The sequence below is a fragment of the Dendrobium catenatum genome, unplaced genomic scaffold (assembly GCF_001605985.2).
Source record: "Dendrobium catenatum unplaced genomic scaffold, ASM160598v2 fragScaff_scaffold_506, whole genome shotgun sequence".
In the NCBI taxonomy this organism is placed as follows: domain Eukaryota; kingdom Viridiplantae; phylum Streptophyta; class Magnoliopsida; order Asparagales; family Orchidaceae; genus Dendrobium; species Dendrobium catenatum.
This window is the reverse complement of record NW_021318968.1, coordinates 1090633-1112579: the sequence shown is the minus strand read 5'-3', so window position 1 is coordinate 1112579 and position 21947 is coordinate 1090633. Positions and strand designations below refer to the sequence as shown.

General features: G+C 32.1%; 2 protein-coding genes and 1 non-coding gene across 4 annotated transcripts in view; 2 read left to right on the top strand and 1 right to left on the bottom strand.

Moving 5' to 3' along the window:
* LOC110107753 (glycine oxidase-like) overlaps positions 1-4209 on the top strand; it is a 17743-nt gene extending 13534 nt beyond the window's left edge. Inside the window, exons 5-9 of one of the 2 annotated variants that reach the window (XM_020838123.2) lie at positions 1285-1450; positions 1604-1787; positions 2402-2557; positions 2756-2844; positions 4047-4209. In XM_020838123.2, the coding sequence (XP_020693782.1) occupies positions 1285-1450; positions 1604-1787; positions 2402-2557; positions 2756-2844; positions 4047-4148 (697 nt within the window). In that variant the 3' untranslated portion in view covers positions 4149-4209. The remainder of the gene's footprint in view (positions 1-1284; positions 1451-1603; positions 1788-2401; positions 2558-2755; positions 2845-4046) is intronic. The other variant, XM_020838121.2, reaches the window with a different exon arrangement.
* Positions 4210-6964: 2755 nt separating this feature from the next.
* On the bottom strand, positions 6965-7115 carry LOC114579569. Its single transcript, XR_003700615.1, has one exon. It is a non-coding gene; the product is annotated as a U4 spliceosomal RNA (small nuclear RNA).
* Positions 7116-9563: 2448 nt separating this feature from the next.
* On the top strand, positions 9564-9964 carry LOC114579565 (ATP synthase subunit 9, mitochondrial-like). Its single transcript, XM_028694572.1, has 2 exons — positions 9564-9677; positions 9761-9964. The coding sequence occupies exons 1-2, from the start codon at positions 9564-9566 to the stop codon at positions 9962-9964; spliced, it is 318 nt and encodes a 105-aa protein (XP_028550405.1).
* The last annotated feature ends 11983 nt before the right edge of the window (positions 9965-21947 follow it).

Below are 21947 nucleotides of genomic sequence, written 5' to 3'. Positions count from 1 at the left end.
TATATATATATATATATAAAGCACCAGAACCAAGTAGGGGGAGAACCCCCTACAACCCATCAAGCAGTCTTACAAACTGAATTGAGGTTTGAGGCAACAGTACAACTCAGTTGATCGACACAATCAGATTCCACACAAAATTAACAAATGATTGTCTCACTATTTACATAAATAGTGTAGCCCTCTAAAAACTATCTAAGTTGTGAATAGGATTGTGAATTTAATTTAAGAGTGAAGTTTGCTCGTAAATTATGCGGGATCTTAGTTTGGTTTATAAATGAAAAATTCAACTAATGAGACTCATTAAAATTTGATCTGATTTGAACTTTTCTGTGGGTGACACCTGGACCTTACTCACAATGCTGGCTACCAAAAAATAGAGAAACATGGACGTATATAGAAAGAAGCAGAAGAAAAATTCTATAATTCATTATTGATAGAGTAAGGGCCTTAAGACAATGATTTTATGTATCGAGTGTTGTGTTCTTAGGCTTATCCGCTGACTCCATATTTATAGGTGGAAGTATACGCTAAGCTCTATAGGAATGTTACATTAGAGGTAAATACATAAATTATGAAATATAACCTGATGATATATTACCATAAATTGAAGATGTGCTAATTAGATCCTTTAATTACATTAGATAGTCATTAATACTTTCCAAATTGGGGGCCGACTCATATAAAGTCATTGGTCCACTTCTCATTGGTTGGCCGAGTTCTGGCAAGTTACTATATTGATTATTGGAGGACATGAAAGAGTGTGCTTATTGGCTTCTAGAGTTGAGTAGATTGGTGAGCTTTTTAAGTACTTCACGCTGCTTCATTCTTATATCCGCTAAACTTGTTGTAGGCATCTGCTCCCTTGTGGGTGTGAATTATCGTAGTGACTCAGGATTGATGATGCCTAATTGTCAAGCTAGTATTGTATAACCGACCAGTGAGGTTGACTTCTCCTCTCCTAGTTGGCCAAGTTGACTCTAGTTTGGCCCAGGCGATTCAACTTATATATATTGATGCCCATATGTTTATTAGACTAAAAGAAGTTCTAGAATTCTGAAAATTAAATCGGATTTTGCTCAAATTGAATTTAATGAGCTATATTTTATAACGGGGCCTGCCTCAATCTTGAGATGGGTCGATGGAAAGCTTTGATCTGTTCTTAATTGGGATTGGGTATTTAAAAACCCAATATATATACTTGCACTTTATTAACTATTTCTGACAAATTTAAAATTGTTTATTTTTCTTTCTATTTTTAATAATATAAAAATAAATTCGCAGTTCCAAGAAAGGTGAAGAAGATAAAGATGCAGTCAAAACTTCGCAGAGATTCTTGTGCTACAAAAAGGCTGTGGTTATTGCAGCTGGAGCATGGAGTGGCTCTCTACTGAAAGGTCTAGTGCAGGAGCCAGATTTGATGCCGGAAATACCTGTGATGCCTCGAAAGGTTTTGAATTCTTCTTTTTCTTCTTGCTGTTATTGAGTTTCTCAAACTGAAACAAATAAAAAAATTAAAAATCTCTTTTATTCTCTTAAATCTCAATTAAATTCATTAGTAATTAAATGACTAATTTTCTTCTCTTGTATTCCGTATCCTCAGGGCCATCTTCTCATCTTGAAGAATCCAGAAACCAACATTATTCAAGTAAACCATGGTCTCATGGAGGTTGGTTACATTGATTCTGAAGCTTCTCATTCACCAGAAGTAGGAGCTGAAGACATGGAGAACTTGCCATCCATATCAATGGCTGTTACAAAAGATGTCAATGGAAGTCTTGTTATTGGTAACACAAAAGATTTCTATACAAATCCTAGTTTAATGTATTTGCAATTTTTTTTATAAATATAATTACTTCCATTTATTTAAGTTCTTCTATCAAATAAGCTAGGTTTCGTTTGATTCCACTTTAACCAATTGATTTTTTATAATATATATTTGATTTATATGAGAAATGTGCTTATAATCTCATGTGCATATTCTCTATGACATTGTCAGCATATTAAGACCATCTCCAATTGAAAATCTCATTTTCCACTCCAAAATACCGTGAAACTAAAAAATGCCGTGATTCATCTCCAGTCGAACTCCATTTTGGCTCATTTTGCGATGATAACGGTCTTTCTTTCTTTCGCGCGTTTCTTCGGCAAGTTGGTTAGAGACAGAAAAATAGCGCATATGAATAGTGCAACGCCAATATTGGCGTTGCACTGTTCACCCGCATCCAAATAGCGGAAGTTTTACCGTTCGGTTGGAGCTCACAAGCGACGTCATTCAAGCGTTTGGAATTCGGTTGGAGATACCCTAAGTGACTTATAATTTACAGCTTGTCTCAGAAATTATAATGTTTCACTGTTCTATTGCTAAGTTAATTAGACAGATCTAACTTTTGAATCACAGGAAGTAGTCGTGAATTCTCTGGTTTTAGTAGAGAAGTTGATGAAAATGTTGTTAAAGATATGATGGCAAGGGCAGGAGAGTTCTTTCCAGCTCTGAGAAATCTTCCTTGTGGGCTAAATCAATTCAAGGAAATAAGAGTAGGACACCGTCCTTACGGTAATATTATCAAGTCATTTTACATGTTCTCTACCTTATGAAACCATCTTATATTTTATATTGCTTAGATAGTCTATCAAATAATTTTCTTTGAAATTCACTTTATTTCATTTTAGTTTTAAAAGAATGTAATAAAGAGAAGGTGAAAATATAAGCAACTTAACTTCTATATGAGGCATTTTATATGTATCTTTTCAGTTCTTGATGACAAGCCAGTGATCGGGCGTCTTCCTTGTTTACCAAAAGTCTTACTTGCCACTGGACATGAAGGAAATGGACTTTGCCTGGTATGTTCTACTCAAACTAAAGAATGATTTTATTTTATTCTTTAAACTAAAGAATCAGCTTAACATTTGTACCATTGCTATTTACATTAACTTATTCACTGGACATATTTGACCCACCGCTACTTTTCCGGGTGGTAAAGAGCCGGCTGGGCAAAGTCTAGGTCTTTGGTTCGAATCCCTTGGCAAGCATTGGAAGTCTTAAGTGTTGGCCCATATAAATTGGTGTGGGTTGCATGCTAGGTGGACTGGGGTTTTCACTAGCCTAAGGACATATTTGACCTATTATGATTTAAGGATTTAGGGTACCCTAAAAGTTTTTTTTGCTGATTCAGGAGGCTTGCTTACCTCTAGAAATACCCAGAAGGACTAGAACAATTCTCTAATCTTACTATCTTGATCCTAGAGCTCCCAGGCTAGTCCATCCTAGATCAGTTAAAGAGTGACTTATAGTATGATCAAAGTTCCATAAAGGGGGACAACTAGGGTTAATTAGGCTAGCTTAGTTCAAACTATGGTCAACTTAGTTAAGCTAGGTGGACCATAGGTAAGGGAACTTTTATTACATCCAGTGAACGTACGCTCCTCTACGTTCGGTTTTAGACCCAAACAGTGCAATACCGAGTTTTTTTAAAAAACTCTGTACAACTCGGTATTCGGTACTCGGTATTGCGCTTTTTTTGCCTAGATCCGAACGTAGAGGAGCGTACGTTCACTGGATAAAATAAAAGTTCTATGTAAGGACAATAAAACACTTGATATGAAATAAATTGGAGGGAGTGCAAATGAATTTTACAGTTCCATTATTATTTAGACAATTAAATTTATTTAACAATTGTGAGAAATATATATTTTGTTAACAATTGTCTACCTAAATTTTATGAAAAAATGGGAAAAATTTTATCTATTTGTCATTATGACATTTTTTCTCCTCACAAGATTCACAAAAATGTTCCTCAACAAACCAATTTTATTTCACTCAACTACTTTTAGTTTATTTCATTTCATCTCTTCAAACCTCAAATTATTATTTATTGGCGAAGCAAAAAAATTATTTTAATGTAATCACATAAACTAATTTATTATTATTTGAAGGCGTCATAAATCAAATCAAATAGAGCCAAACAGAGCCTTAATGATCACTTAAAAGTTTTTTTTTTTTTTTTTTTAAATGAACGAAATATCTTATGGTTCTTTGCAATTAGGCGTTAGGTACCGCTGAGATGGTTGTGGATATGATTGAGGGCAGACCAACCAAAGTAGAGAGCAGACCCTTTTCTGTTCAAGGGAGATTCAAAATTTCTTAAATTTTAATTGTTTTTTTTTATTTTTGTAATTATATTTGATATATGCTGTTTATTAATTATTTGGCTCTTTTATATTTGAGAATTATTATTATTTTATTATATTGTTGTGTTATATATAGCAGGCTTATATTAACTGATAAATTTCAATAATATTCTAGACTTTGAAGATAAAATGAATTGATTTTATATGGATAAATTTGAAAGGAAAAAAAAATTATGGATCCAACCTAGTTGATTAGTTCACTATTTTATTAAAAAAAATAATAAAAAGATTATGTTTGTTAACTATCTGTGGAAGTGAAATAGATAATACATTAAATGGGTTTTTTTTTGGAACGGAGGTATCTATCCGCTACCACTTTCATAGTGGATGTGCTTGGTGGAGTAACTAATCCCTTGGCAGGCCTAGCGGCAACCAGCCCCATAGGTGTCGGACCACGCACGCATTTTTTTTTTTTCTACTTAAGGAGTGCCGCTTAAGAGAGGAATCGAACGTGGGTTGTGGGATTTCTAACAACGCTAGCCCATCAATCCAGCTAAGCTCGGTGGGGTCATAATAGTTGCTCACTCCACTGAAATTTTAGCTTCACTTATTTAATATTAATATTTGCTCCGAATTTTGGATAGCAACTTTTTGTAACTTACACGAAATATTAGTGGAAGGTCATTTAAGTAGACAAGGCTTTTTAATATTTTTTTAATGCCAAAATTATGTGTCACTTATTCACTTTCTTATATTTATTTGTGGGTGTTAATTAAAGTTATGATTATCTCTCTCTCTCTTTACCTCTTCTGAATAGTGTACCATCATGTGTCTCAAACCCACCTTGACATCCTTCCCATCCTCAAGGGAGGGCCATTATGGTTATTTATAATGCCCTCCACAATCTTGTTACTATACTATACATCAATTATGGTTAGTTATAATGCCATCTACAATCTTGTTTCTACGAAAAGTTATTATGTGCAGATGTCCGGATCCGTCCGGAGGTGAATCTGGATGTGCCGCGTCACCCGGGGTCTGGTGCTTCTGGGTGACGAGGTGCGTCCGGATTCGCCTGCGGACGATTTAGACGCTGCACATAATAATCTCTTTGTTTCTACACCTCATGCGTGGACCTTTGGTCATGTCACTCATCTCTATTATTAGTCAACTTTCTATTTTGTTCTTTCAATGCTTTTAATATGGTCGACGGTGAGGCTTTTTTGGATCACGATCGCATGCAAAATTAGGGCTATAGGATTCTTTGTTTTTCTTCTGATCTTTTTTAGTAATAAATTAATCGCATGAAAACTACAACTGATTTTTTTTCTTTTTCATTTATAGAGTACTTAATGGCCTAAAACAATGCTAAGGTTTCATTTGGAATAGGTTTTTTTTTTAATGATTTTAAATCAGTTTTCTAAAATATTTTAAAAAATAATGAAAAAGCCATCTCAAATAAAGCCTAAGTCATTATACCAAGCAAAAGTGTTATATATAAATTTGTAAAATATTTTTCCTCAAAATTTTTATCTTATTTAGTGATTATTTGATTTGTAGCAAGGTTGTAAAAATCTGATTGGATAATGAACATAAAAAAAAGGAGAAGTTCACGGTTCAATCAGTTAGACTGATTTAATTGGGTCGAATCGGATGATGTAATAATAATAATATTATTAAAATAATATTTTTAAAATATAAATTTAATTTACATATAAGTGTATAGTTTAATGTAAATTATTACTAATTTTCTTTTTTAACATAAGCAATTAATAAATCATTCATTCATTGATCGCCAATCCTATTTTGCAACTCATTTTTTATAATATTTGTGATAAAAAATGCTCTTTCAATACCTGTTGTAGCAACGGGTAATACCAATGCGAATTCTAGTAATTTAAAAACAACATGATATATTATATCCTTCCTACTTTAGATCATTTTCTCAGCAAGACTTCCAATATCTTTTAATGAGGTGAGCTGATCATCAAATCGTATATCTATGATATAAGTATCCAATTTATAATTTCTAAACCCAATTTTTTTTTGGTGGGTGGGGGGGCATGCCCACCTTCATCCGCCTTTGTTTATATTATATTAATGACCATAATTTTTTAATATTATAAATTTAATTATTATATTAAATATTATTCTTATAAATATAAATATATCCTTATAAATATATTATTCTTAAATATTATTTATATTTATAAAATTTTATTATATTTTAAAAAATTTATAAATATTATTAAATATTCATATATTTAATTATTTCTATTATATTAATGATCATAAATTTTTTATATTATAAATTTATATATTATATTAAGTATTATTCTTATAAATATATTATTCTTAAATGATATTTATATATCTAAAATTTTATTATATATTTTAAAATTTTATAAATATTATTAAATACTCATATACTTATATTATATGAATTTTATTTTATTAATTTTTATTAATATTATTATTTATTACATCATCAAATTTGACCCCATGGAACCGTGAATTTCTCCCTCTTCCGATTCGTTGTCTGATCCAACTTTCAAAGCTGTGATTGTAGCTTAAGTATTTGATAAGATAAGTTTCAAATAATGATAATTTTTAAGGACAATTAAAGTACCAACCTTGAGCTTTATACTCCATGTCTCATTTATCATAAAAAGAAAACTATTTATAATTCAAGAAATTATATAATAAAATAAAAAAATAATAAATTAATTTTTTAGTAGCCCATAACAATTTATCAATCAAAAAAAGCCTGCCTAAAGTACCATATATTTTGAACTATCTAAATATTTTTCCTAAAATTTAAATTTATTTGTAGGGATTATCCCTGTCGGGATCCCTTCCAGAAATTCTCCGGGGCCCAGGACAAGCCCAAGCCCGAGAGGGGGTTTGGAAATAGTTTTCAACCAGCAATAGACGCGACTCGGTTATAACCTCACTGCCTGCGTCATTGCCCCAAGCGCAAAGATACTTCAAACACCAGAACTTGCGCGCTTTTGTATGAAGTTAGCACCGTGGCCATGTCGCGTTACGCGGTGTGGGACTAATTAAATTTAAGGCTTTCCGGGAGTTGGTTACTTCACGTACACGCAATCAGTTTTGGATTGCATATTTGCATTACGCTTTATAATAACATAATGACAAGGAATTAGCCATTGTCTCATCTATCGCAATACTCTTCTTATACATAAAAATTTCTCTTTATTTCCCCATATACCTACAGCTTTAATTTTATCATTCTGTTAGAGAATTAGCTTAGAAGCACCTAAATTAGGTGATCATAATCCACAAATCTTTTGCACCGTTCAAATAAATAAACGAGTTCCATCATATCTCCTTGAAAAATCTCATATGATGACTCAATACCTATCCAAAGTCATAGCTATGATCAACAACATTACATCATTAATTTGGTTCTTATATTGATAAGGAGAAAATCATCCTCTATATTCTCAATTGCCTCTCATCCGCCTACAAATTAAGCTTTTAAGACTGTCATTCACACTATACATACTCTATTGTTCCTTAATAATCTTTACTCCCTTCTCTATAAGGACAAGGTTAATATCAACATTGATCACCTCATTATTAACAATCATCATGCTCTATCAATCATCTTTGGTTGAGGTGCATATTCATTTACTCTAGAGAACATTATCGTGAATCAACTTCCTATCAAAAATGTGGTAGACGCTAATTCACTCAATTAAGCAACGATCAATTCTCCACTCCAATTATCTACCAAATATATGACAAATTAGAGCATTTTACCTTTATCTATTGGCATCGTTGAAACCTTAATTATAGCTATCCGACCACATAGTCCAACCCATTGTTCTACTAATATCTTAACAACCCTCCTCTCTCAACCAGTACCTAGATTCAAGGGCCTCATACTCATTATACCTTAACTCCAAAACTTTATCAGTCATTCGTTTATCAAGGGAATGAGCAATTTATTGTCACTAATGGTGCCTCCATCATGATATTTAAGACTAGACAAGGAATTTTATTCACCCTTCATCATAAGCTCCTCCTTACACTTCTACATGCTCTATAACTCTCACAAAATTTTTGCTAATAATAACTATTATATCTCCATTGATTCCATTGGTTTTTGCATCAAGGATAAGATTATAAACCAAATCATTCTCACTGATAGTGACCATAATGACATATACTCCTATTTCATCACATTGCAATTTACCCAAAGGCCGTCTCATTACTGGAGCTCAGAAGAGTTGTAAGATCAAAATTAATAATGCAAATAACATAGCTTTTAGAGCTTTGTAGACATAAATATCTGCCACGAGTGGTCTTCGTTTGGAGGCGAGAGATGTGTGAGGGAAAATGAAAGCCGTGCTCGATGTCGTGAGTCGCAAGTCTTGTGAGAGTAGCAAAAAGGGGAAAACGAAGCATACCGTTTAGATCGAGGGCTAAAATTTACACTAAATTTTTAAAATATTTTAATTTCGACTAATTTAAGTGAGTTTCAAATTCAATCATTTTAGTACAATTTCAGCTAAGTTTACTCAAGATTTTTTAAAATAAAATTTCAAATAAAATTCAAAGATTTCAATTAAAAGTTTTATATATTTTTAAACAAGATTTTAATAAAAATATAGAAAAAAAAAAGAAATGCATTAATTGGAGAGGATAGCACACTTTAAAATATATGTAAATAAACATATAGAATGTGATATATCTACACAGTTTTATGCTGATAGTACCTGTATGTAACAAGAAAATTCTTGAAATTTATTTATTTGCTTAATAAAGAAGCCTCCCTTTCCACTTTGCTGTAGGAACTCGCAACTCACACAAGACCCAATAACTCCTTCTTGGAAGTGGGATCACCACCTGAAATCCTTCAGGATACATAAATCCAAAATAAGAGTAAAACAACTCAAATATCATTCATCTCAACCAACTTAAATATTATTCATCTCAACCATCTTTCTATTACAAGTGTTGGCTATGTATTTATAGTCAAAAAAAGCAACATACTAGACTACATAAACAAAAGAAAGCATTACACCTATATAGCCATACAAAATGTCATATGAAATTAAATGGCTCTGAACTTTAACATGATCAACGGCTCAACTCTGACGTCGGGGGGCAGGGGTTGGGGCTCAAGCAAAATATTGTCTTCAAATGTGAATACCAAGATTAAATTGAAATAAACTTCTTCTTGAAGTTAACTAGCCTCATCAATTCTGGTTTGATGTCTTACTAATTGTAGCCTAACTAATCAATATGAACCATCAAAGGCCATCAACATGAATTCTCATTTCAGCTTCTTTACATTGAATTGATAATCTACGCCATCTAAGGGTGTTTGGTTGTGCATGCCTTCCCTTGTTATAACTATAAGCTCAATATAACTCAACATTTGCTCCACTACCTAAGCATTCATGGAATTGATCAACAACATTGCCAAAGCTCACGGAGGCGTATCCGTATTTGGCGGAGTAGGTGAACGTACTCGTGAAGGAAATGATCTCTACATGGAAATGAAAGAATCCGGGGTGATTAATGAAAAAAATATTGCAGAATCCAAAGTGGCTCTAGTCTATGGTCAAATGAATGAACCGCCAGGAGCTCGTATGAGAGTTGGCTTACAATTGCTTCAGCGGGAGCTGCTGTCGGTATTGGAAACGTTTTCAGTTCTTTGATTCATTCAGTGGCGCGAAATCCATCATTGGCTAAACAATCATTTGGTTATGCAATTTTGGGCTTTGCTCTCACCGAAGCTATTGCATCGTTTGCGAGGTTGATTATCCCTATTGGGATGAGTGAGCTATTGCTTCCTTGACTGTGCTGACTCCCTCTTTTGTAAGATCAGCCCAACTTGCCTTGTTGAACTTTCTTCATTGGATGGAGATGGAGACCTTCCTCGGTCTTTCATCAATTATTTATCATCGCAAAAGGGATATTGTTGCTAAGATCCTATGTATCATAAGGTAATTATCTCACACCTCATAATATTTAGTGAAAACAAGCAGATAAATATGAATATTTTTTTTAAATAAAAAAAATATTTTAAAATGAAGCCCCATCAATTTTGAAAATAAAAAAAAAAGTTTAAATATGAATTTTCTTTCTCATTGTGATTTAAAATGAAGCCCCATTAAAATTTGTTTAATTTTTTTCATATTAAAAAATCAATTAAAGGCATGACATCATACACATATATATTCTTCTCAGGCGAGATATGAATGGGCTTAAAGCCCAAGATCATGAGCTTACAATCCAAATTTGAGTGTAAACGAGGATCTATGCGTGCTGATCATATAACAATATTGGGCCAAGCCCAGTAAAAACAAAAGGCTGATCAAACGTTTTGAATGGTGAGATTCAAAGGTTGATTTGGGATTCAATTAAGGATATAGATATTGTTAAAACTAATTAAAATTTTAATAATGATAGCGCTATTAAAATTTATAATTCTTTTTATTTTTTATTTTTATATTATTATTATTAAACTGGAAGCATATTTATAATCTTTATCCTTTCATTCGTTGTAGCTCTAATTGTTACATAGAAATAAATATTAAATGAATATTATTTGGATATTATAATCAAAATTTTATCTTCATAAATTAAAATTTTTAAAATTTATTTTAAGATAATTGCAATATAAGTTCAAAGATTTATTTCTACTATGACTATTATAAAAAATTGACTATAAAATAGAATTGGAGATCCATAGATGAATTTACTTTAGTTATCTATAATAAGAAAGAAATATTTGATTTATTGATTATAAAATCATTGAACTTTTTTAAAATATGAGAAGTATTCATAATAATTTGTAGGCTTTTAATGTCTTACATTTTATCTTTTTAAAAGAATAAATTCAAACTTTTTTTTTTTTTTTAAATTACTAATGTCAGTCTCAAGTTCGAATGAAAAAAGTTGAGGTAATATTAAAAAAAAAAACTAATTTGTGCCTCTATTAGAAAAAAATCATGGCTCCATTATTAAACACCATCCACCATTATTATCTGCCCAATCGTTGTTCTCGTTGTTTGATTGTCACTGTCCGGGTGTCATAGCCTAGTCACCATCATTCAACCACCCTCTATCTAACTGCTGTCATTCGATCATCGTTATTTAACTAACGTCGTCCATCCATCCATCATCATCATCCCTCCACTACATCTCAATAATCTCTACTATAAATGTAATAAATCAAGCCACTGATTCCAACTTTGTAATATTATCTTCTCCAAGTATAGGGAAAAGCAAACTTCAATAACTTTAAAAATACAATAGATTATTTTGATTGGGTCGGACCCTATAATTTTCACTTTTTAAACTTTTTATATAAAAATACTATTGTCTTATATATTTTTGAGATTTATTTGTGAGTATGCTAGATTTTAAGCAAAATTAGGATGTTAAAATCTATCTTTATCAATGCGATTTTTCTAGCACACAACATATATATACATATAAACTTTATCTATAAAACAAATTTTAGAAGATGGGATTACAAGAGTATGGGTTCGTTATGGTTTGGCCTTGTCTGAGTGAGGTGGAAAATACAGTTGAACTGCAAGAGATTAGACACATTAAAACGGTTGTGGTCAGATGATGATCAAAAGGTGGCTCGGGATAATAGTGATTCAATGTTGGCAGTCAAGCTGCAGTAAATTGAATAGAATGTTTGGGCGGCGGTGAACTAACCATGATGATTGAGTGGTTGCATTCTAACGATAGTGATCGAGTTGTAACAATCCGAAGATGATATTCAAGTGGTGAGACTCCAATGCCAAAGTTTAGACAATAGTGGTTTGATGACAAAGGTTGAGTGGTAGTGGTCTGATGGAGGAGGCCGGTGATAATAATTCAATAATGAAGATTGAGCGGTGTCAAGTGATGGTGGTCATGTAGTAGCAATTCAAAGATGGTGGTTGGGCGACCATAATTCATTAATGAATGTCAAGCATGTAACACCCATTATCTCAAAATTTTAGGTAATTTATGTAAATTAAAATGAATGTTGCCTAATCTTGATTAGTTGGTGATTGTGAGCTTTATTATGGTTGATTAATCCTAAATAAGCTATGAATTTGAATTGAGAAAGTGCAGGTCACCAAGTGTAGAGGGAGGACGTCGCGTCGCTAGGAATGGTGCCACCGTATTGCCAAGCTTTCATTTGGGAAGCTGTGGGGAGGATCTGAAAAATTCTTTTGTAGTGCAGTGATGCTGAGATGCAAAATTTGTAGGCCATAGCTTGTGATTCGTCTGTTGGGCCAATTAGGAATTTCGTAGAGCACGAGGTAGACTTTTTAACTCTTATACCTGATCTTAATTTCAATGGTTTTATAAAAAGATATTTTTTAAAAGTGTTTTGCTCATGATTTTACAACATTTTTACCGTGTAACTTTTATTATATTGTTATATGCTCCATTTTGAATATTTTGACTATAAAAAATCAGATTTTTACCGATTGGTTTTCCATACATAAATTTCTAGGCATATGCAATAAATAAGGGTTTTACATCATTTGTGATAGTTATATAAAAGTCTTTAAATATTTATTTGAATATCCTTCTAAAGTTATAATTAGAATAGAAAAAGTTCAGTGAGTATATTTTTATATATGTAATTAGAATAGAAAAAATTATAATTACTTATTATTGCATTTAAATGTGCATAATTCATAGTGTGATATTGGAGAAGTTATGAGTTTTGAAATATAAAAAGTGCTCACTCTAAAATGATACAAGGGCTTTATATATGTTCTTTTCTTGCTCTATTTATCTTGTGTGAATGTGGGAGTGATTATGACCCCGCTTGTTGAAAGTGGATGTGAGAGGGTGTAATAACCTAAGATTGTGAAAATAATTTAAAATAAAAATATAAAAAATAGGCTAGAGTGTGACAGCATTGTGCTTGAGAGCGCAGCAGCGCTAAGGACGCAACACCGCTGAGGGCGTAGTGGCTCAGGGAAAGCTTCACTGCAGTGCTGAGCTCTCTATATATTGTACAATAACTTTGAGAGCAGTATGTAACACAACAACGTTGGATTTTGGGTGTCATGACATCAATATATATATAATAGAGCGAGCGGGTGCAATGCGAGTGCGGGTCAGATTGCCGACATGATCACTAGGACGGGTGTGGTGCAGGAGGTGAGTGTGGCATGCTTGGTGCGGATGCGATCGAGCATGGGAGGGCAAGTGCGGCCTGTGCAGGAGTGCTACCAGCATGTATGAGCACGGATCACTGCAGGTGATATGAGTACAAAGCACGGAACGAGCTGTTTGAGTGTGGGATCTGGGTCAACTGGGTCAACTTCGGGTTTTCGGGTCAACCCAAATGGGTCAAAACCTCAAACTTGAACCCGATCCGTATGAAAAATGGGTTGACTCAAACCTAGAATTTTCCTGGTCATGTCCGTGTCGGGTTTCATGTCAGGTCAAATATTCACACCCCTATTTTCGGATAAGAACAATATGAGGATAATGGTCAAACAGTGCCAATTTGATAGTGATCATGTGATGATTCTAATAAGGTGGAGCTTTGATATTCTTCAACTATCTATTCTCTTTGGAATATCCAACCAAGGTCTCCTTCATACAAACAAAAGATGATACATTTATATTTCTGTAGAGTGACATTCTCTTTAAATATAACCAAAATTTAAAACATTCAATCAAATGGCTCGCAGTGATCCCTTCAATCATAAGATGTTTTTTAAATGTTTGAGTACATTAATGGTGCTAAAGCTAAGAGATATTCGAATTGTTAGATTCCTCTTGTCGACTCTTGATTTGAATATAAACATTCAAGATTTAGAGACCATAACTGGTTGTCTAATTAAAATCGTAAATTTTTTAACAATGTTTCTGATGATTGATTTAGACTTATTTTGAATCCGATCGATCAAATCACTTACGGTGTTATTGAGTTTCTCATTTAGATGTTCATTTCAGCTATATGCTTGCTAAAATCAGTGTTTGGATGGCCTTGAATTTAATTTTGAAAGATTTCAATCCCAAATGCATTGAGATTTGTGCTTGATCAAATGAAGTTTCTAATGATATATAATTAATTGATTGATTAATTAATTAATTATAAGGCATAAATATGAAATAAACACAACAAATATTACTTACAAACATAATCTCTCTATTATAATATTTAATCAAACCTATTCATTATCTCCCACTGCTAATTTTTACATGTTGATGTCGGAGCTTCACAAATCCCATTTTTTAACTATATCGAATCTGTTTCAAGGCAAGTTGACGTATAACCTGACTTATTCAACTACCCGATTTAATTCAATTTCTAGTGCAATGATTGAAGTAATAAGTGCAGTTCATTTGAATGGAAATATTTTAGGTCAAGCTAGCTAGCTAGCCAGGCCTTACAAAATTAAAATATTTGGTCCTCATATGACTATAGAATAATTCTAATAATCCTTATTATAATAAGGAAATAGGATTTTTGCCTATTCAAATTTGGCATCTTATCATGATTAATTGCATACATGCCATGCATTTGGAGAGAAAATTGCTTATAACATTATTGCATTTGGAATTTAGCAATCACCCAACTAAAAGCTGCAGATAGTTGGTATTTATATCAAGCTTATAGTGCTTCTCAGCCCCACATTAATCTTCCACTCAATTATTGCTACAATATCATTTAAAAACTATAAAACACAAAGAATTAGAACAAGATAAAATTAATATTTAAGTACAAATCTACTTGATCAAGCACAAATTTTGATGCAGATATTTAAGGAAAATAAATTTGTATTTTTTTTTTTTTTAAAAACAAAAATTAATGCCTTGACTTAAAGGTTTACAAGTGCTAATTTTATAGGACTTATTTTATTTAATTAATTAAAACAATATCAATAGTATGGTTCCATCAAACAATATATACTACAAATTAACAGTGGTTTTATCCCATGCTATGAGTAGCAGTACTTAAAACCACAACAAAAATTGCTACATTACAAGCCTTCCCTGCAAGGTTCAATTGCACAACCGCTGCAAAATCTTTGGAGCACACACCAATTACAGCGGTTCTGTAACGATTTTGGAACCGCTGCAAGATTTTTAGTGGCGGTTAAAACAGTTAGGAAAGTCATTCAAAAGTGATGCGAAAGCCTTTTATTTTTTAACAATAAACTTATTTTTATTAGTATTTTATTATAAAAAGAAATTATATAGCTCTAATTATAATTACAATAAATATTAAAGATACAATTCTTTTCAAATTAAATTCCGAGGAGTGATAGTCCCCTTCACCGCCTGCCCTTTCCTTCCAAACTCCTCCAACACTTAGTGACCAAACAAATCTTGTTCCACTGGCTTTGCCTTTAACTTGCTTCCGACTGGTGAAAGGGAATTCCTTGAGAAATCCAACTGGTGCTCCCTCTCTCTCTCTTTCTCTCTCTCTCTCTCTCTTTATATATATATATATATATAACACAACTACTCCAATGCCTAAAAATTCTAAAAAATACAAACATGAAGCTTTCTTCTCATAAAAGGTTATGGAATTTACAGCAGGTAAAGAGCAGGAGATCAACCACCAGTAAATCTTGGATAACTAGATTAGGCTACTGTGCTGGCAGAACTTTTCTCACGTGCTTCATATTATTGGGTGGACAAGAAGTAAAACAAAATAAAGCAATCAATGAACCCATAAGTGAGGAACCATGCAGAAATACTGGCCCAACATTCAGTCTAAACTGAAGCCTATGAAAGCTAGCTATTTGATTGAGTACTACCAGATGCCATAATTCTAGGAAAGAATTTTTTTATTTTAATGATCTTTTTTAATCTTTCTTTTCTTTGTTGAACTTGTTCATGTCAACAAGAGGGATGATTCCGAGCATACTTTATTTATACATCGAGATTCACATAGATGAGTTGATGAACGATTAGATTGCATGGTCTCCTGCATCAAGAAAAGAGAGATCTTTTCTCTTCAGGGGAAGAGAGAAGTAAAGCCCTGCATTGGTTATTCATACTCACACCCACCTATAATGAATATATATGGGTGGATATGGGTACGCCCATGATCTTGTGGATGAGTATGAATGAGTACTCAACATCAAAAGATAAATCGATTTACATTGCTAATCACCTTATATGTTATATTACTGCAATCCCCACAACGTAGTGTACATCACTTAATCACATTGTGACTACGGTAAATTCTAATATGTGGCTTGAAAGTTTGTAATCATAGCAAAATGACAACAAGCCCCTAGGCCATCAGTATGTGGCAGATTGCGTTCAAAAAATATGAAAAGTAGGTGGATAGAGGTGGGTACGGCATCCCGAAAGTTATCATGGGTGGGGGTGGGTGTGGGTGGGCGAAACCCGTCCGAGTAAAGCATGGGTACCCAATGAGTATCCATCCATGACTCCTTGTAGGGCTTCGAAGAAAACTAATGCTGCTGTCATTTTCCAAAGCTACAGTACGTACTCTTTGGCAACCAAAAGTGGGATTATAATATATATATATATATACAAAAAATAATAATTACATAAATAATATCTTAAATTTAATCATTTTAAAATTCTTTTTTAATTTAAATAAAAATAAAATTTGCTTTTGTGAATAGTGAGACGTCAATATTGGCGTCGCACTGTTCATGATGACGTGAATGCCAAGCATTTTAGCATTCGGGTGGAGAAGCTCGTGGATGGCAAATCTCTTTTTGCAGTTCGATTGGAGATGATCTAGTATATAAACGTCTCCATTTATTAGTTGTTAGAATTAACAAAACCCTTTAAAAATTAAAAAAAAAAGGCAATAGCATTTCTCAAACTTGCAAAATATATCAGTACAAAATAGAAATAATAAATCTTTGCAAGTATTCTTAGTGTTGGCAACATTGTGCGCCCAAGCAAGAGCAAAGTCAGGATTTTTTCATGTGTGGCTTAAATTATTGAACTAAAAAAATCCTAAACCTTATTCATCCAGGCTTAGGACTAGCTTTGATGGTTTTATTTTATTTTCTTAAATCGTTAGACTCGTTATAAAAAAGATAGAATATATAATAAAAACAAAAACTTACAATTGAGAACATTAAATCTCGATATTCTTTCTTACATATTATCAATGATTTTTTCTCTGAATTTTTATTTTTTGAAATTTCATTATCAAAACTATTAAATATATATTTTTCAATACAACTATGTAAATAGTCATTCATTAAGGAGTCTCCCATACGATTACGTAAACAATTCTTTATGATGTTCATTGTTGAGAATACTTGTTCGACTGTTGATGTAGCAATTGTCAATATCATAGTAAGCTTTATAAGTAGAAATGTCAAAGGATAAATATCATTCTTCTTAGTCTCCACTATTTTTTGAGCAAGTTCTCTAAATTTTTTTATTTATAAATGCATCAATCAATCTCACATCAACAATAAAATTTTTAATGTGATTGTTTAGTATGATAAGATCCATTTCTGAAAAATTTGTGGATAAAATCTTGCTAGGTGTAACAATGGTTCTTTATCAAAAGCTGAAAATGAATGACATGCACATACATAAGAAATTCTATATTAATTTCATCAGATCTGTTATTGAACTCTTGAAGTTGCATATCTATCATAGTATAAAACAATTTGATTTGATAATGATGTCTATGTGTGATAGTTTCAATACAACGCCTTGATCTTTCTCGCATCACAAATTTAGTCATGTTTGGATAATATTTTCCTCTCATGATATCTTTTTTTTTTTTTTGTATGAACTATCGATATCAAACTAGTTACAGTATTAAAAAAAGAAAGTAACTTAAACATGATTTTGTGCGACCTCAACTAATACTAGTTGGAGTTGGTATGCAAAATAATATATACTAAGCTAAATAACTTTCTTTCATGATTAATATTTTTAGTCTATTAAATTCACCACACATATTGCTAGCTCCGTCGTAAACTTGTGCACGCAATTGTGTCAAACTCAACCCATATTTTGCAAAAAGTACTTCAACAGTCTTCCTTAAGGTTGTAGCTTATGTCTCTTCTACATGAACAATTCTAATAAGATGCACAATAACACAATCTCATCTATCAACATAACATAAAACAATAACAACTTATTCTTTAATTGATACATTATGGGATTCATCCAATAAAATTGTGAATACATCATATTTTAATTCATCAATTATGACATTTGAAACCTCAATTACAATAGATTGTGTGATTTCTTTTTGGATTTTGGAGCAATTAGTTTATTATTTTGAGGAGCATTATGTAAAATAACTTTATTTATGTCTTCATTGTGACAAGCAAGAAAGCGTAAAAGTTTAAGTAAACCCTCTTGATTTTTAGAATCATTTGATTCATCATGCCCACAAAATACTAATCTCTATTGCAAAAGAAAATATACATAATTAAAACTTGCACTTAAACATATATGATAATATTTAGGATTTTGATTAGAAGGATTTTCAAAAGTAAATTTGATATCTCTTTCAAGATCATCATTAAATCTTCATATTTTTGCCTAACATTATTAATATTACCAACATCAATATGAAATCTATCCTTTTTTTCCAATTTTTAAAACCCTTTATATCAAAGATGTCACCGCTAGTCTGCTATAGAATTTGTGGTCGATACAAATAATAAAATAAACATTAAGCTGACTCTTGGTTATATTATATTATAACCAACTTTATGAACATCAAACCATGCAGGATGAAATCTATCAAATTTATCTCTAATTTGTGTGCGCATGAATTCTTGATCATGCGGTTGATGCGGTGCTTTTAGCAAGTAGTATATACACATACTATCCCTCTGAATACGATGATAATCCATTTTTTTTTCTCAATCAGGGATATACAAGGATATTCATAAAATTTATTTCTACATGGTTTCGCTTGATTTGTGTTTTGTTTTTCCCACATAAAATTTTTTGATCATCTCCTTTTACTTTCTTCTGAAATATCTTTTCATATCTAATTTGAATAAAAACAAGGTAAACAAATTGATCATAAGATATAAAACATGTATGAAACATATTACATTTGTTTAGAATATGCTCATAGAAACTAGTGTTTCAGCATGTAAAAAAAAGAGCTAAAGGAGACCACTAAATCTCTAATGGTGGCTACTGCGTATTGAACATAAATTTTAAGTAAATGAGCAAACTAAAACATCTATAGATCATATAACACTTGTATAGAAGTTGAATAAAAAATCTACAAAATTAGTAGAAAATCAAGCTTAGGTTTTCATGGATAAAAAAAAAGTCCATGAAAGTTATATGAAGACAAATTTATAATATTACTTATTTCAATGAAGGATCTGAAAGCATAAAAGCTTCACTCTGGGTTCAAGTATTAGGAAAATAAGAAAAACTTTGCATTTCAAAATCAAAGCAATTGATTTATTTAACTTTCAAATACCTGTTGAGGGCCGATTGTCGACCCATCGCAACTTGCAAGCCGACATGACTCATGAGTGAACTGCTGAAGGGTGGGTGATATGATTGGGAGTTTGAATGAGATTAGAAGAAGAAAGAAGGGTGTTTTGATCTTCTAGCCTAAGGCTTCAGTTCGTGCACACACGTAAGAGTCCTTCTGCGAAGATGATAAAGTTCAGTTCATGCATGCATGAAATGTAAAGCGACGGGATTGGGGATGACAAAAAAAACTTATAATAATAATTTGATTTAACCTATAATTAATGAGACATAAAGACACTTAATTAGATATTAATAACATAGTCTGTGGGGGTCAGTGTCCTCAGGGCCCCCATACTGCATTTGCCCCTACGCCTGAGTATTGGGATAATACTCTTTGTAAGTCAAAAGATGAGACCTTGGAGCTATGAATGAGGTAGCACTGGAATTGGGAAGGCCATTGAGGTTACTATGGATGGTCCTCCTTTTAGCATTGAATGAAGCACAACTGAAAGATAAAAAACTAAACAACATATGAAGGCCATTTGTGTGACTAAGGATTGTCATGGTGGTTTTCCTTTTAGAAGTGAAGATAACATGATTTGAAGGCTATAAGAGAGGCGAAACATGAAAGTCATGTAGATGGTTAAGGAAAATTAAGATTGTCCTCATGAAGGTAGAAACAATTATGACTGAAAAGTAGTGGGCGATATATCACACGTGTGAAACAGTGAAAGCCATGCATGTTGGATCCTCCATTAAAGATATTTTATAAACCGTGAGCCCCTTCTTCCCTCATTTATTCCCCCTCTCTCCCACATTGATCGCTTCATATAGGCTTAATATTCTCGATTTCTTTGTATATCTGCAGGTAGAGCACATCCTTGAGCTCTCAAAAGCCACGATGTTAAGTTTGATCTGTAGAGATTTTTTATTTTGTGATGTAAGTTTTGTTTTAGATTATTTTTTATTAGTTTATTAGATATATGGTTAATGTAACATTAGATTTATTTATTTTTTCTTTAGAACTATAATATTATTTTTTTAATAGATCTATGTTGTCTTTTCAGATCTATTTTTTTATAGATTTATTTTTTTTATTCTTAGAATCTCGTTAGATCTATGATAATAAAATTATATTTATATTTAATCTACTTAATTAATTCTTTGAGGACTTTCAATTAAAAATATTCTAAAGTTTATACTAAATTATTAAATAATTGTATGAAAGTTGTAATTTATATTTATTTGGATATTTTCATGTAATTGATTTAGATGTTTGTACTTATGTGTCTAATTACATACAAACATGCATATATAGAGAATATGAGTATTTGCGTCAAAAGGCTAATTCAAAGCACATTTTTTAAGGAGATAGAAATATCAAATACTTTCACAATTTAGTGAAAAAAAAAGCAAGCTAAATCTTATATAAAAACTTAAATTAGATTCTGGTGAGTGGACTGATGACCAATTTCTAATCATTTGCAACACATTTGTCTCTCACTTTCAAACCCTTCTTGGGTCTGCTAATATCATGGAGGATATCTCTAGTCCTCAAGTTATCCCTTACCTTATTTTTATTGAGGATAATTCTCTCTTATCCAACATTGCTGAAGATAATGAGAATTTCAGCCATATCATGAGTTTAAACAGGGAATCGGTTGCGGGTTTTGAAGGTTTTACCTTTAAGTTTTACCAAAGCTATTGGAATATTATTAAAGGGGACCTCTATAAGGCTATTAGATCTTTTTTTAATGGTTATGCAATTCCTAAGTTTTTTGCTAATACATATGTATTTCTTATTCCTAAATACATTAATCATGAAAGCTGGAATGATTTTAGACCTATTAGGTTACGTAACACATTTCATAAAATTATTTTCAAGATTCTTGCTTCTAAATTGGCTCTCATCCTCCCTAAAATTATCTCAAAAAATTAAACGGGTTTGTTAAAGGAAGACGCATTACTGATAACATCTTTTTGGCTTAGGAGTTCATTCATGACATAAATCTTAAAGTTTCTAAGCATAATATTATCATGAAACTTGACATATCTAAATCATGCTACAGGAAAAACGCCGATTACCGCCGGCGGTAAGTGTTTCCTACGCCATTTTTACTGACGGCTTTAAAGCCGCCGATATATTGGAAAACCGCCGGTTTTACCATACTAACCGCCGGAAAAAATCCGCCGGTTTTTGACGTTTTTCCTGTAGTGACATATGATAACATTAATTAGTCTTTTATCTGCAATATTTTGAAGCTTTTTTTGGTTTTAATAATTAGTGTATTTCTCTGTTTAGAAATATCAATGAAAATATTTAGTTCTCTATCATTGTGAATGACAAATCTCATAGTTTCTTTAAAGCAGAAAAGAGAGTTAGA